The sequence below is a fragment of the Falco naumanni genome, chromosome 1, assembly GCF_017639655.2.
Source record: "Falco naumanni isolate bFalNau1 chromosome 1, bFalNau1.pat, whole genome shotgun sequence".
Lineage (NCBI taxonomy): Eukaryota > Metazoa > Chordata > Aves > Falconiformes > Falconidae > Falco > Falco naumanni.
Genome location: NC_054054.1, coordinates 16,694,744 through 16,711,672, shown reverse-complemented (window position 1 = coordinate 16,711,672; position 16,929 = coordinate 16,694,744). Strand labels below are relative to the sequence as shown.

At 39.0% G+C, this 16,929-nt stretch overlaps 1 protein-coding gene across 4 annotated transcripts in view; it reads left to right on the top strand.

Moving 5' to 3' along the window:
- The window catches only part of WDFY3 (WD repeat and FYVE domain containing 3), a 185,129-nt gene that overhangs the window by 129,198 nt on the left and 39,002 nt on the right, over positions 1-16,929 (top strand). For 3 of the 4 annotated variants that reach the window (XM_040582561.1, XM_040582552.1, XM_040582534.1), the window contains 10 exons: positions 375-448; positions 552-713; positions 2,081-2,175; positions 3,898-4,018; positions 5,538-5,755; positions 8,503-8,738; positions 10,215-10,349; positions 12,234-12,413; positions 14,365-14,598; positions 16,537-16,636. In XM_040582561.1, the coding sequence (XP_040438495.1) occupies positions 375-448; positions 552-713; positions 2,081-2,175; positions 3,898-4,018; positions 5,538-5,755; positions 8,503-8,738; positions 10,215-10,349; positions 12,234-12,413; positions 14,365-14,598; positions 16,537-16,636 (1,555 nt within the window). The remainder of the gene's footprint in view (positions 1-374; positions 449-551; positions 714-2,080; positions 2,176-3,897; positions 4,019-5,537; positions 5,756-8,502; positions 8,739-10,214; positions 10,350-12,233; positions 12,414-14,364; positions 14,599-16,536; positions 16,637-16,929) is intronic. The other variant, XM_040582543.1, reaches the window with a different exon arrangement.

Below are 16,929 nucleotides of genomic sequence, written 5' to 3'. Positions count from 1 at the left end.
TCTTCACTTAAGCCAAATAAACGTAACATGGCATTTCTCATCAGCCTTGTAAACCCCAATAACTCCTTGTGTAGCTTTTTTGTCAAAAGCTCCTTTAAAAGTTTTCAGCGTGATAGGCTTATGGAGAATATGTTTGGTACCAATGTGTGTTTCTTTAGTCTTTGCTGGTATACCTAATACTTCTCTAAAGTTGAAAAATAAACATTTGAGAACCTTGCAATGAGCTTTTAAGCACAATGGCCAGGTAAATCGTCATGCAGACTCACAGGTTTAATCTCTTCAAGCTTTTCATAACCTTTGGTATATTAATGTCAGTTTTTAATACTAAAGTGGATTTGTGTACAAAACATTTAATTGTTTATTCTGTATTTCAGGTGTGGCTTCATGCACCCTATGAGCTTCATCTGTCATTATTTGAACACTTTATTGAACTTCTTACTGAGTCAAGGTATGAGAACAATGCCAGCCTAGTAATGAGACTTACAGGATTAGGCAATATGTAGAGGATGCTCCAGTTTTAAATTGCCACCTCTTTTCTTTCCTTTTTTCAGTGAAGCAGCAAAGAACGCAAAGTTAATGAGGGAATTCCAGCTCATCCCAAGACTACTCTTGACTCTTCGAGATATGTCTCTGTCCCAGCCTACTATTGCTGCAATTAGTAATGTGCTGAGCTTTTTGCTTCAAGGCTTCCCTAGCAGCTATGACTTGCTCAGGTAGCCCACACCTTTCATAATTCATAACGTTTGTGATTTTGGTCAAAAATACTTAAGGATCATACTGCTGTGGAATAAGTAACATGAACTGGTCATATACTGATTTTTTTCCTCTAAGAACTAGGGTGAACTAGATATAGGCAGTAATTTTGTTTATGCCCTGATTTGTATATTAAATTCAGTTTGTATCTTAACCCAAGTCTAACTGAATGATTAAATGGCTTAATGTTCTGCAGGCTGTCTTGCAGCTTCTTTGTTCATGTGAAGCACTGAGTGCTTTTCTTAAATACTGTTGAATATTATTTGAGATGGAATGTAATGATACTTCTGGTTAAAATACAGCTTTGATTACTCTCCTGCATGAAATGTTTAGTTCACAATTTTTCTTAATCATCACTCTGTAAAAACAAACAAAATTTAAGACTGTCAGATACAGTAGTATTAATTCTGACTGATGAAAGTTACGTAAGTTATTGCAGTTCATATGTACAGGAGTATTTGAAATGCTTTTAAATTAGTTCAACTCCCTGATAACTTTTTCCTCATCTCCCATTTCATTATAATGGAAATGGATAAAGTATTGCAGGGCTTGAGAGTTCTTTGCACGCAAGGGGTCATGTTTTCAGCTTCTCACTTTAAGTACAATTAAAAGTATCAGAAGCATCAACCTGAACATCTTACCTGTCTTTATTTTAATCATACAGGACAAAAAAATGGTTCAAGAATAAACCCATTCATTTTATGCGTAAATGGTTATGAAACAGCCTATCTGACTGTTCTTTTTTCTCCTTGCTGGAAATAAAAATGAAAAATACTGTATAACTTGGGAGAAGTTATAGTAGCTAGGGACCATTTCAGGTTAGCTCCAGAGGAAAGAGGAATATATTGCATCTCCTTTGAGTGGCACATCATTGTCTTGTCTTGGATAACCATGACCTTGTTTTACATCACCTCAAGCTATAGGTATAAATGTCTTACCAGAGTCAAATAATCACTGGTTTTGATGTAATACTTGTTCAGTTATAACGGTTAGAGAATAATGTTTTGTTTTCCTTTGTTTTAACTTGTCATATTCCTTTTACTAGGGTTTGGCGGTATCTCCTAGTTTCCTTTCTTGAATCCTAGCATTTTCAGGGTCACTTACCTGCAGACTTGCCTGCAAAGATTCCAGTAATTACTACATGTTAATTTTTTTTAGGGGTAGTAGTTTTAGATGGAGACAGTTTTCCTCAATATTCAGAAGTGAGAAAGCTGACATTTTTGGGTGTCTCTCACTAGCGTTATGGATTTCTATTTAAGTTGAGTTATTGATAGATTAGAGTGCATTTGTCATATCAATGAGTGATGTTTTTTCTGTATACATCAAGGTTTGGGCAGTTCATCTCTTCTACATTACCTACGTTTGCAGTCTGTGAGAAGTTTGTAGTCATGGAAATAAACAATGAAGAAAAGCTTGACAGTGGTAAGTGATGACATGGCTTAGAAGCAGTAGAAGAGAAATAATTTGTGATCTCTTCTGTGCTTAAATACATAAAATGTAGAAGTAGTATCGTTAGCTATATTTTTATTTTGTTATAATGTGGCTGCCTGTTAGTTGTGGTACTTTAGTTTTCAGCATTGCATGCAAAGCAGTGCACAACCCATGTACTTTTCTTTTGTTTTCCTTCATTTGACACTGCATGATTTTGTTCTGTTTCCTGCATTTGCTCCTTGAAATCAGCTGTGCATCTCTGCTTCTTTATGGGGAGAGGAAAAAGAAAGTGGATTACTAGCTGCATCTGCCCTCCCAGTGTGGAGGAAGTGAAAGGATTAACTAAGACAGCCTAGTTATTTTTTTAGGCAAAAAAAAAGTTTTACTGTTCTTTGGGAATGTTTATGTGGAACTGTTTTGAAACCATTTCTGCGCTTGTGTTCCTAAAGAAAAAAAGCTTATGCAGTTGCATTTTCAGTCAGTCTCTCTGAACAGAAGTGTTTTAGCCACACAGTGGTTGTCACCCAAATAACTAGAAGAGAGTGCTCAAAGATTCTACATTTCTCGATCACTTGGAAATATGCTGGTGCACAGGGACAAGTGAGGGACAAGTGTTTCTGTTTTACAGTTAGCTTTATTGGTTTGTTTTCCCAAAGAACAAGATTTAGGCAATCTGCACATTCATCATTATCCCCCACCCCCCACCCTGTGCCTCTCCTGTTCCTTCTAAATATGAGATTTTTAGTGAAAAAGCAGGAGTGGATGTTGGAGAGAGATCTGGATTGGTGTTCTTAATCCAGGCCAGCCATAGTTTTTTTTCCTCAGGCTAATCACAGCCTGAGCTGCTTTTTGCCTACTTGGAGGACTAAAGAACCTTGGGGAGAAATTCAGGCTGTGGCAGGAATGGAAAGAGAAGCTTTTGAGGCAAATGGCATGAGTTTTTTAGGTTATCAGTTTTCACCAGTTCTGTATTTCTGCTGTAGAAGTTGCTTTATGTTCATGTCTGTGACTTGTGTACAAAACCTTAGCCCAGAAAGTGACCATTTATCTATCTTCATTTTTGCATACATCACTCTTTTGAGAACATAATGTACAATAAGAGGGATTTGCAGAATAGCTGTAAAGCTAGGCCTCAGCTGCATCTATTGGCTTGTTTTGCAGTAAGTGTGTTTTTCAACTGATGATTAATTTGGGGATCTGTTGAAAGAAAAGAAAACTGATTTTTCTCCCCATTTCTAAGATTCAGAGGGAGTTCGGAAGCATCAGGTTTTTCCCTTGGGGTTCCCACACCCCATCCCCTTCACCTCTCCAGACTGCCTAATGCAAAATGTTTACCCAGATACCATGTTGTGGGGTCTTTGGGGGAGGGAGGGGTAGGGGTGGCGTGTGTTTGATTATTTTTATGTCTCTACCTGCCTGGAGTGACTGGTTTAGCTAATCTGGACCACTTTAGATTATTGTCTAAGAATTATTGCAATTCCTTTTTACCCGTTCTTCAAGCTGACTAAACTGTGTGACAACGATGATGGGGCATGAAGCATTTCTCAGGAGCATGTAGCAGGCTGCCATGTACTTTAGTGTGGCTTCCTCACAACTGAGTGGGATCAGGTTGCATTTGCTTATGTATGGAATTTATGAATAGCCTTTAAAACACCTGAGTTCCAAAACCCTAATTTTAAATGTTGCCCCCTTTTTTTAAAAAAAAAATTTTAGGAACAGAGGATGATTTTGGAGGACTTGTTTCAGCTAATCTTATTCTACTGCGGAATCGGCTTTTAGATATCCTTCTGAAACTTCTATATACATCTAAAGAAAAGACAACTGTTAATTTGCAGTAAGTACAAAAAAAATCGAGGTAGAGAAAAGATGTAATTTTTTATTTCAAGGGGGAGAATTATACAGTCCCCATTTGATTCACTAGTTGAATTGTGTAATTTTGTAGGAACTATTGAATGATTTATGCAGATGTGACTAAATTAGCTTTGGGTATGCTAGCAGAAATGGAATGCATGATTATTGAGTTTTATGCAAGGATGATAGTACTAAGCAGATGTTGGTGTAACTAACACAGATCTTACAGCTATTGCATTAACTGGTTTTTGTTTTGAATCTTTAAAAAAGAAACTTTCAGACCATGATTGACAGCATTAGTAGAAACTTCTGTTGTTCCTAATTTGAAGCATAATATCAGCAGGAGAGGAAAATATGTAGTACATTTGGGGGGAGATTGCTTCTTATTGTTACTTTATGGAAGAAAACTGTGTTCCAGTGTTTGTAAAACTTAATTTTAAAACCTTGAGGCCCAGAGGATCACAGGTGTGTAGGATGCAGTGGGAACTAGCGTGGATGTCTGGCTACTATAAGGTTTTTTTTATCTAGAGAGCCAGTTCTTTAACCCCTGCTCTCCTCACGTACTTCTTGATGCTGTTTTCTCATAACTACATGTGTGGATATAGAGAAAATAAAATCTGTTTAGAGAAGCTGGACAGTCAGCTTCTCATTTGGTTAAGATCAAAATGGCTTCAGTAGGGGTTAACATAAGGGTCATTGACCCTACAATGCCCCTTGGTTCCTTAAAATTGCATGTGAGGGACTGATGTTGTAGTTTAATGAGGGCACTAGAGTCATGTTGTGAGTTGGAGAAGAGGCTTTGAAACACTGTCAAGTTAAAACTTGACAAAATACAACTTTCAAGCAGCTGCCCGGTAGGCTGTCTTGAGTCTATTGGAGGCGTTTTGTGGATTTATGGCACATGTAGATTATGTAGTGATTGACTGAGTGTTGGTTGACATACAACCTGAATCTGTTTGAGCTTTTCAGCAATACTGCTTTAAAAAAAAAACAACAAACAAAACCCCTCATTATTTCAAATGTTCCCAAGCAACCCTTCCCTTAACAATAATAATAAAAAAAAACCAAACACCAAGAAACCTTCATTTTTTAATACCAGTTCATTAAAAAGGCTTGTGAAAACTCTCTACCTATGTATGGCTCAACAGAATGTATTTGGAAATTATGATTTGTGAACAAACATTTCCAGTTCAGCATTCCACATTTGTTATCAAAGCAGCAGTTGGAGAAATCTCATGCAATGGGATAGTCTCAGGAGCTGTACTGAGTCTTCCCTTTTTGCTAAACAAATACTGTACATGTTCCATTTCACAAGATTTGGTGAGCAACATTTCTTGTTGTGTAGAAAATTTATTTAAGAATTCAGTTAACTCTTTGATAGATCTGTATTTTTTCTGATCTTGAAACTTGCACTGTTGTGGAGGACGCTGATACTTGCTATGTGGTAGGAAAATAAATGCTGTAAAATGTGACGATGACTTTTTTCTTTCCTCTGTAATTAGGGCTTGTGAAGAACTGGTCAAGACACTGGGTTTTGATTGGATTATGATGTTTATGGAAGAACATCTGCATTCCACCACAGTCACAGCAGCTATGCGAATTCTTGTCGTCCTGTTGAGTAATCAGTCGATCCTTATAAAGTTTAAGGAGGGTCTGAGTGGTGGAGGCTGGCTTGACCAGACGGATTCTGTCCTGACTGATAAGATTGGTACTGTGCTAGGTATGGCATCCCAGCTCCCTCAGGACTGAAGGCTTGTGTGGGAGTACGTGTGCGTCTGTGTCGAGGTGGGGGTTACTGTATGAATACTGTCTGGCAGATGCATCCTTTCTGTCACTGTTGTTGGTGTTGTAATCGGGCGCCTCTGCACTTTATTTTTCTTACAACTAAGACTTTGATTTCCTAGACAAAAGGGAGCGGTTTTACAAAAGTGCCCTTCAGTTGACAGTACACAGATTTCCTTGTAGTTCAGTATTACCTCATCATCTGCATGAAGCCGATGTAGCTAATATTTTTTTTTTCTGTTACAAGCATGGTGAGGTTAAGTATGCCCCATGGGCAGGCACACCTGAGCTAGATGCAAAGGTAGCATAGTATAGCACCTTATGCACACAACTAATTAAGATTCAGTAAAATTTACTTGTTTGTCTACTTTCATTAGTTAGAGCATCAGGTGGTGTTATACCAGAGCTGCTTTGTCTAGGGAGTTCTGTGCCAATTAGACTTACCAGTTTGGAATTTTGCTATCTTGGGAATTTCTGTGTTCACAGTATTATCTCAGCCTTTCTGTTCCTCTCCATCTCCTGCGTCCTTCTGCACTTATGCAGGTTCACACTCTCTCTTTTAATAAAGACTTTTTTTGCAGGTTCTTAAAGCCTCATTTATCCAGGTTATCAGACCTTTCTCTTACCCTATGTGATCTAGAATTCAGTGTATAAGGCTTTAGTGCTACAGGACCCATGTTGAGCATCTCTGTGCTGTCTGAAATGCATCTCAAAGCGTCTCTAACATGGATGTCAATTCTGTGTGGACAGGTGTAGTCACCATTTCATACGGACCTGTTTTTCTCTGGTCAAAATAAGGTAGTGCTTTTCAGATAAATGTCCTTTCAAACCATGATGCATATCCCTTGACGCTAAATGGGAGTCTCTTCATGAGCTTGAGTAGGCTTTAGATCAGGGCAGTGGTATTAACAGTACTTTCAACTTAATTGTTGTTCCTAAAATGACTGTACAAGGAGGCACCTCTCTGTGTTGCAGCAGTATATGATCTGTTTCTGTGCTAAAGATTTTTCGAAATTGGTTTATTATAAGGAAATAATTTTAAAGTGTTGTTCAAGTGATCTTAGTTTAGGAAGAGGGCTTTTCCTGAAATGAAAATTAAAAGTCCATTTTTTTTTAATGCTTTGTCTCTTTGAAATCTCTCAAAGTTATCTTATGCTATCTTTATTACTTCTTGCATAAATAAAACTATCAAGTCTATTTATTTACACTGGTTTCCCATAATAGATCCCTCAGGATATTCGACTAAGAACATAGGATGCTTCTTTGCACTATGAATGAATTATGAAGGTTAAGGAGAACAGTTTTCCTGAAACCATATTACACGTGCAAACATTTATTGTTAACATACTATAACATCTGTTGTTTGGCCAATTCTGACTTTATTTAAGAAACAATTTTTGCACATGGTTGTGCCTTGCGCGCTGGTGCCTTAAAATTTGAAAACGATTGATATTTTAGGGAATTGACTTGTTTATTCAGTATCCACTATAAATTGATATTTATATTGGATATAAATGGATATGTGTGTATATATATATAATCCAATAACATAAAATTTTCTTCAGTAACAAAATCTTTCTAAATAAGGTTTTGATTTACAGTCACAGTTGGAGAGTATTTGTAACAGGTTTTTTTATTATAGTATCACTTTAATTGAATCCAAGCACGACTGTGACCAAACATATTTTTAAATTTGTGTCTCATTAACTGATAGTGACAGATTATCTAATTTTATACCCTGTGTTTTTTAATAAATTACAACACGTTGACTCCCCAAATTTCTCCTGAAGTGAAACACCAGCCATTTTTGTTCAAGATTGCTGACCAAATTCCTGCAACTTTGTAGCAAAGATTTCATTAGTCTGATTCCTGGTAGTTGTTTTATGTTTAAAAACTCAGTTTCCGGTGGAAAGAATTATCAGTATTAGAGCCTCAGAAAAGCAACCTGATGTCTGTCAGTGTCAGAAGAATGGTTCATTGTGCTGATGCTGAGCCTGAACTCCCTTCCTACCTCCTTCCTCACTTGAACATAACTGCTTCTGTTGTGTTGGTGTATTTTTATTTTTGTTCAATAAAAACCTGAAATACATAGGTAGAAGCAGGGTCACAAAAGGTTGAGTTTTGTGCCTCTGTCAACAGTTCAGATAAAATAAGAACATTTAATGCTTCATACCAGCTGATTAATCAGTAACAAAACAGCTGAAACAAGATGCCCCTGAGACATTTTTGGAAACAAATTAGCTGCCCATCAACTTAAATGGGCCATGGGATTGCTGCTTGGTAATACAAATCTGTAATTGAGATCAAGGTGATGCATCCCTCTCAGCCAGTGAAATATCTTTTTTCAGAAGCTTGCGTGTTTTAAAAGCCTGAAATTGTGGTCATAGTCAGAAAATGGATCTATGTGCGTGTGTGGTAGCATTAGGCAGTCTGTATGGAGCAGTCTCATCTATGCGCTATTGGAAGGTAATAATTTCCTTTTTTTATTGATTGATAAATCAGACATCTGAAGCAGATTTGTGTAACATGTATGATTAGTCTGTATGCACACTTTCATATTTTATGGCGTTAATTTCTGAGGAAGGTACCCTTTTGAGTTCACTACTTGATTAAGAGCGAGCTTCACAGTTGTTTCCCTATTAACATTGTTGGCTTTTTGGGTTTTCTTATTATTTTTCATTTTAGGGTTCAATGTTGGCAGGAGTGCTGGTGGCAGATCGACGGTCCGGGAGATTAACCGGGATGCTTGTCACTTCCCAGGCTTTCCCATTCTGCAGTCCCTTCTCCCGAAGCACACTAACGTACCTGCACTCTATTTCCTCCTCATGGCCCTTTTCCTGCAGCAGCCAGTCACTGAACTGCCTGAAAACCTGCAGGTCAGTGCGCCTGTCGTCAGCAGCCAGTGTAATCAGGGTCGCCAGGTAGGGATTATGTAGTAAAATGTAAATGTCATTCTGCCTGTCATGAAAGAAAATAACAGATTAACCAGGCCCACCCCACCCCCCACCCCCACCCCCCCGCCTCCTTCTCTGCAGCTGCTTTACAGTGCTGTGGTGTTTAGTGCTGAGCTGTTTGGGGTGGGAGGACATGGTACCCTGCAAGCACATGGAAGCCAGCCTGTCACAGCATCACTGTTACTGGTGTCTTTCTGTTCTGTTTTCGTGTCAAATGAGAAGCAGATCCCTGGTTCGAGCTGGCATGGTGTGGGCGCTGAGGGGGAACATAATTTTTTGCTTGCTTTCTTTGGTGTTGGGTTGGGTTGGTTTTGGTTGGGGTGTTTTTGGGTTGGTTTTTGGTGTGGGGTTCTTTTATAAGTTGGTTTTTTTGAGTGGGGAGTTGAGAGTTCACAGGTTGCAGACAAAACAAGTTAGCTTTTATTTCAGAAAGTCTCTCTGGTTTTGTAGGGAGGCATCTCAGTTGTTGCTGGAAAATGTTTATTGTTCCTATTCTGAACAGGTTTATTTTGGACTTGTTTTAATTGCATGTAAGTTAGTAGAAATTATGTGGTCTACAACAGAGTTCTAGGAAGTGCTTTATGGAGAAGAGCCACACTCCAGGTAGAGAGGGTGCCTGTTCATGGTGAATGCAGTGCTAACATTTATCAGTGGGAACGGGAAATAAAGATGTCAGGCTGGAAGGTGTTCTGCCTGCCTGCTTCCTTGAGAGGGACACTTGACAGCATGTTCAGCACCGTGCTACAGTGAGGTGCAGCCATGAAGCTGACCTCCTTACAGCGCTGAAGTACAGCACTGTTAAATCTAAATTCAGCTCCTTGAAATATTTAGCAGTAGCACTTTTAATGCTAGAGGTGGGCACTTTGGGTTTTTTTTTATTTTTTAATTGATTTAATTATTTGGACTTGCTGGAAAACACAGTTTAGTTTTTTTCCTTTTTTGCCTTTTTCATCTCTTTTCCCCCCCTCCCGTCTCTCTCTCTCTCACTTGCTTTTCCCCCCCTCCCATCTCTCTCTCTCCCTCCCGTCTCTCTCTCTCTCGCTTCCCCCCTCCTCCCGTCTCTCGCCTTTCCCTTTTTTTCTCTTCCCACCCCCCTTGTTTTTTCTGGGGGGATACCATGTGGGTTTTACTGCTAGGTGTAACTGAAGTAAACAGAAGTGATTGTGCAGCACTTAGACTGCCAGGTCTCTTCTTGTTTCAAAACACTTAAATCCTTTGAGAAAGTGAGAGTTGCAGTTACATTAGCCCATGCTTAGAACGAGTTCTATTCAGTGACATGCAACCATGTGAAGCTTTTGGGGATAAAGTTTGGAGAACATGAAACAATTGATTTTTTAGATACTTCCAAATGAGTGTATTGTAGGTTTAATAAAAAGCATTGTCAGATTGCACTGGAGAAGGGGATCATTTCATGTCTCGTTTCTTCTCTTTGACCTCTTCCAGTTTGATTTAGATTCTATTTGGACATTCATATTTGGAGTTCCTGCCTCCTGTGGCACTGTTACCTCTTCAATACATGGTGTTTGCACAGAAGCTGCCTTCTTGTTATTGGGAATGCTGAGGAGCATGCTGAATTCAGTAAGCATAAAAAATTTTTCTCTTATTTGAATATACAGAATTGTTTGAGTTGCAACTTAGTCAAGAGCCAAATTAGAGAAGTTGAAGTTTTGTTACTGTCATGACAAACCCAGTTCTGAGTTAGGCTCATAATACTTGGGTGAAAAACATCATTGTCAGTGGGTTATTCTATCTTACTTCATTTGTCAGTATCTGTAGAATTATTAGTGGCCACAAAATTAATGCTGCTTTTTCACAAAAAGGCTAGGCTTTGTGTTTTGCTGCAATTAAAACAAAACAGGAAAGCAGAAGGATAAAATGCCCTTGGCAGAGGTCGTTGAATTTCTTTGCTGATTAACATCATGGGGGAACATTTGAGACTCTATGTCGCAACCGCTCAGAGCTATGTGAATTATGGATTTCATGCATGAACCCTCTACGTGCAGACAAGTCCCCGACTATTAATAGCCACATGCTGAAAGAAATGAATTTACCCTCAGAAAAATGTGTCATCTTCTAATCTTTGAATCTAATGTCAGAAGTTGTGAAAGTTGGTTTCACAGTAGGAAAATTTTATATTTCCTTGGAGCCAGAGTGTGTTACATGCTGACTATTATCTCATGAAGTGTTGAAAAGCAGGACCTGTTTGGTTGTCACCTGTTTGGTCATTATGTGTTTGCAGTATGCTCTGAGAAGCATTGTTTGCATCTCCCTCCCACGTTAACATGTTCAGAAGTATCTTCTGGACGTGGGTACTGGTTATGTATTTGTAGCCTGCTGTGTGTGGTACACATTCCTGTTGTCATGTGTTTTGTCTCTTGCTGGTGCTTTGTTTTGTCATGTGTTTGGTCCTCACCTATTCAGACACATTTGTGACATGCTCAGAGGCATACGCTGCCTCTTGCCTTGCTGTCTGGTTCTGTGTCATCAGGTGTATGTTCAGCAGTGCCATCACATTTTAGGTTGACCTGAGTCAGGTCATGTTTACCAACATGCTTTGAACCATTATATGTTAGGACACATGTTTTGTCTTATGATCAATCGTGTGTTGTAAATGTGATCAGTCTGCTGTTTGTGACATGCTTGGACACGTGCTCAGGCATAGGTTACTGTCATGTGTTAGGCTGCTGTGTGTTACTGCTGTAGGTTTATCACATGTTCAGTCATGTGTCTGGTTACCTTTCCTCATGGGGTTGCAACTTGTGTCCTGTTATAATGTTTGTATATTCAGCTACATGTTTCTCATGCATTTATGATACGGTGACGTGCTGTTGTATGTTCAGTCACATGTCTGTGATGACTCGGACATGTGTTCTGTTGTCACCTGTTGCAGGCACATGATTTGGGCAGGCGGTTTAGGTGTTAGAAGTTGGTGGCTTGTTCACTTGTCACACATTCTGGAGGCAAGATTAGCCATGTGTTTGGTCATGTGATTGATCAGGTGTCCATTGTATGGTGACATACTCAGACATACGTTCTGTCACATCGGGTCAGGTTTGTCACGTGGTAGTGATGTGCTCAAACACATTTTCTGTCACTTGTTTGATCAGATATTAGGTCGTATGTTCAGACACTGTCCTCAGAAATCATCTAGAAACATGTTTGGTCATGTGTTCTGACAAGTGCGGCAACACACATTTGACGCGTTTTTCACACTTGGTTATGTGCTTGGCCACATGTTCAGTCACTTATTTCTGCTTCGTTTAAAAAAGTGCTTGTCCACGTGGTTGATCACATTTGGCCCCATCTTTTATCACATGTGATGATCATGTCTTTCACTGCATGTTTGACCCTGTTTGATTGCATATTTCACCCTATGGCTCCTCTTCCTGCAGCTCCTTTCTGAAATGAGCGTTTGTCAGTTAGTGCCATCTGTGCTAATGTGCTGTTTGTTTTTCAACCCAGCCTTGGCAGTCAGAGGAAGAAGGCTCTTGGCTTCGAGAATATCCAGTCACCTTGATGCAGTTCTTTCGGTATTTGTATCACAATGTGCCGGACCTCATTTCCTTGTGGATGAGTCCAGAGTTCCTGTGTGCGCTGGCAGCAACAGTGTTTCCTTTCAACATACGACCTTACTCTGAGATGGTAGGAAATGCAACTACTTAGCTGTTCATTTTCCCCTGAATGTGGATTTATAAATTAACAGTCATGCCAAATAAAGCTCTGATCGTTGTAAAGGCTGGCCTCGATGTTTTGTGCTTGGGTTTTGAACCGAGAGAAGTGCATGTTTAGCTGAAGGGCAGTTACTGTGCAGTGACACCGGAAACTGCATTTTAGGGAGAATGTACACAGTTTATTTGTTTTCTAGTGGACTCTTTTCAGTCATATGAACAATGTTAGCTCAGATTTACAAAAGCAAAAGAAAGGGAAGCAGCCTGTGCTTTCATTCTTCTGCTCTGGAGGATGTGATAAAATCTAAAACTTCTTTTTCCTCCCACTTCCCATTCCTTCTTTTGTGGCTTGGCCACAAAACAGTGTTCTTGTATTAGCTGGAACTACTGAGTTCAAGCCAGGAGAGAGTGTGAATTGGTGCCTGAAGTATTCTTTGAGCTTAGTGGCATTTAAAAATGGTATTATTTCTAGAATATGAATGGAAAGGGAACAAACAGTTATTGTTAGCCAACATCTAAAAATAATTTTATTAAGAATGTGGAAAGATAGTTAGCCTGCAGGTTGAAAGTGCTAGAACTAGGGAGGGTATGATACAGTACTTCAGGAAATACTTGCTGGCGGCATGCTATCTTTCTGTTGTCAGTAAGAGTTTTTAAAGGTGTGTGCTGATGAGTCTCTCATCAAAATAGTTTATTTTGCTTTTAAGTTAAACTCGCACTTCAAGTAGATGCTAGGAATGCTGTCTCTCTCAAAAGAAGTGCCACTTATAAAGTGGTAATGCTGACTTGGCCTTCACCTGTACAGCATTTTTAGAGGAGCCTTGTGCCTCTGAGTAGGTTTTACTTTTAACTACTAGGTCTCTTAACTTTTTGTAGTTGCCTGACAACTCAAGCTCTTCACTGTTTGAGGGCTCTCTTGACTTCCAAATTGGGTTTACTCCTCCAGCATTTGTCTCTGTCCGAATATGCAGAACTATTTAATCCCTTGTGAAATAGATGAATAACAGCCAGATTCCCACAATAAAATACTGTAACCCAAATTCAGCCTTGAGAGAAAATTCTTAACTGATCTTTCAGCCTTTCTGAGATTGCCGTTAAAACCAGAAGCAGTACACGTTCGCATTTCTCTTAATTTCTTGGGAATACTCTCCTACTGGAGAGCAGACCAAATGTTCACAACATTTGGTTACTTCACATGTAAGCTGGTGATGCAATAAGCCTGTTGATGGAAATCATATTGTCTCCTTTTGCATTTGGAGGAGGGTGTTACATAAAAACAGTCAGTCTTCTGGATTTGACAGCTTTCATTGCTGTTTGTGCTTTTTGTTACAGCCTCCTTTAAAGCTAGCCCCCCAAAGATTCTTGTTTATCAGAAACAGGAAAGCTGTGGAAACCTGTTGTTGTTGTTTTGTTTAGAGATTTGGGGAAACTGGCTTACCTATAACTGCACTGTGAAGGTATTCTATTAAGAAAAGGCTCAATTCCTTTTTTGTTTTGTCATGTAAGCTTGATAGCCTTTTTTTAGGTGGCTTCTGTCCTGATTGTATCTGCTTTAGTTAATAACTTTTTACATAAATTTTCTCATTGCAAAAAAAAAATATATTTTTGCAAAGTATCTAGAAATTGCCCAAGTACTTCTTGTGGGTAAGTGAACATGAAATGTGGTCTCTAGCTCATGTAACTCATGCCAGTCTTCACTGATTACTGTTTGCCTTGGGGATTTTACACATCCTACAAATGTGTGTATACAATACACAACTCCTGTTGTGTATTAGGGAACTGATCCTGAACATAATAATCTTGTAAAAAGGCTTCTTAAGAAGCAAAATGTGAATGGCCTTAGAAAGACAAGTAAAGAATAGAGTTGCAAAGAGACTGCTGTTGGTTTGCTGATCTCTAGGGTTTTAACACGCTTTTTTTCACAGGTCACTGATCTTGATGATGAAGTGGGGTCCCCAGCTGAAGAGTTTAAAGCCTTTGCAGCTGATTCTGGCATGAACAGGAGCCAATCAGAATACTGCAATGTAGGCACCAAGACATACCTAACCAACCATCCTGCCAAGAAGTTTGTGTTTGACTTCATGCGTGTGCTGATAATTGATAACTTATGCCTCACACCAGCCAGCAAACAGACTCCACTAGTAGATCTTCTTCTAGAGGTACAGTTTCTTTGGGAGTGTTTTTTTCATTTTTATTATTTGAACTTACTGTGACACTTTATTTCCTAAAGTGTTTTCCTCTACTTACCTTTCAAAGTTAGAGTAATGATGACTCGGGATTCAGCAGAATCCTGTAAATTGTCATGGAATAAGAGGTCAGGCAGGGAAAAAGGAACACTAGTGTGCCATAAATAATAATTTGCTCACCTTTCATTAACAGCTTGGAAAACCTAAGAAAGCAAATGCAGAGGGTTTATCTCAACCTTCCTTTGACAGTGTTTTCTGGACTTCTCCATGGCCCTGCCCCTAGCATTTGTGTATATTGGTGACCATCTCAGGTGCTAGAGCTGCCAGTCTGCATGCTGGTTACCTGGCTTTCTTGTTGCCGTGCTGTGTTCCCCTGCACACCACAGCCCTACTACAGCTTTTGTTTGTGCTTTTCTTAACTTTCATTTGGCCAGTCAAATGACTCTGCTAGCTGCTGAGCATGCCATGTCAGGGTTTGATTTCTATTTTGTTCTCACTTTAGAGCAGCCGTACTTGTTTTGTCATCTTAGCCAATATCTTTTTTGGTCTGGAAACACAGGTTTTGAATCATAACAGTTCAACAGTGCAGCGTGAGAAGTTGTAGTTTTCATCAAGTTTTGGTTTTATGAAGTGTGATTCGTTTGTTAAACACCTTTCAGATAATGACAGCTGTGTTGACTTCGTTGAAAATATAAAATCCCTGCAAGTCCCTACTACAGAAATAATAAGGCTTCTATTTTATTCGTATTAGACAGAAACAAGTGTCAGGACATATGGTGCCATATGCTATAAAAATTCACAAAATAACTGTGTTATCTTCCTGTATATTATCTTTTAAAGTTTATGACACCTGCAGAAAGCATCCCTCTGTTAATGAGGAGGCAGGGAGTGAAAAGTTCAGTTACTGTTTAGCTGCCTACACGTCTTTCAGATTATATATTTTGAAATGTTCAGCTCACATAAATTCACATTCTCCCTTAACCTGCCTGTTTGTTACCTCACCTGTGAGTTGCTGCGTCTGCCTGATTTTTTTTTTTTTGATAGCTGTAGGAATGTTGTATATTTCCAAACAAACTTCCTGGGGCAGTTGGGCATGTCTTTGCTGTCACAAAGCAAAAAATGATTTGTCAAAAGATGCAGTTGTACCCAAACATCAGGAAGAATATCTAAGGCCATCGTCATTTAGTTGCAGTTGGTTTACTGCTGTCGTAATCTGTTATCGCTCACTAGTGTTACTGGCTGCTTAGCATAAACAGAGAATTGGGTATGTACACACTGCTAAACTGTTACGGGGCGAGACAAAGCAGGTTGACTTAATCTTGTATTGCTTTCTAGGACAGTTTAAATGGATCATTCGGTTAGATATGGTTATGTATGCATTGAACAACACAAGGTGATAAAGTCGTTTTCCCCTTTAAAGTGCAAAGGAAATTAGAAAGGTTTAGCACATCCATCTATTATATTACTGTACCAGGGCTTCTGTAGCAATATGCAGAACCCCTTGTAGGATTGATGATACACTTACATGTTTGATCTGTCCCACTTGTCTTTACTGAAGGAGGTGATTCTGTGAACTGAGATCATCACAACTTAACCTTATGTTTAGTTAGATTTGTGCACCTTTTCAGAATGTGTTCTTTTCCAGTTCCTGTTACAGCAGAAGGCAAATTTACTGGATTTAAATAGGAATAATACCTACTCTGTAAGACTGCATACAGCCAATGTATACTTGACGTGCATTCTTAAATTTTTAGATGAAGCCAAGACTTATTTATTGAGACAGACTCGTAAAAGAAAAAAAACCAGTTCCTGAGAGCTGAGAGAAGAGACATTCAGCTAGAACACTCTCCTCCTCCCTCTTTTCCGCACTCAGTGATATTCATTATCTTAATGTTGTATTTCTATTATCAGGCTTCTCCTGAAAGATCAACACGAACACAGCAGAAGGAGTTTCAGACATACGTTTTGGATGGAGTGATGGACCACTTACTTGCAGCTGATGTTTTATTGGGTAATATAGCAAAGTTTAATTATCAGTCTATGGATTTGAGAAAAAGGTTTTGATTATTTAACTTTTTTTTATTCATGTTCCGTGACTGTCTTTTATGTCTTTTTCTGTTTTTTCCCCTGCCCTTTCCTTTCCTTGGTGTAATGGTGTAAATGGTGTTGCTGTGCTTGCATGTTCCCTCACTATGTTGATTGTGCCGAAGCTGTAAAATAGTTTATTCAAAAGAACTGTATGGCATGAATCTTTTGGGTATATAAGCCAGACAAATTGCAGTCACATCAAAAAGACCTGAAACT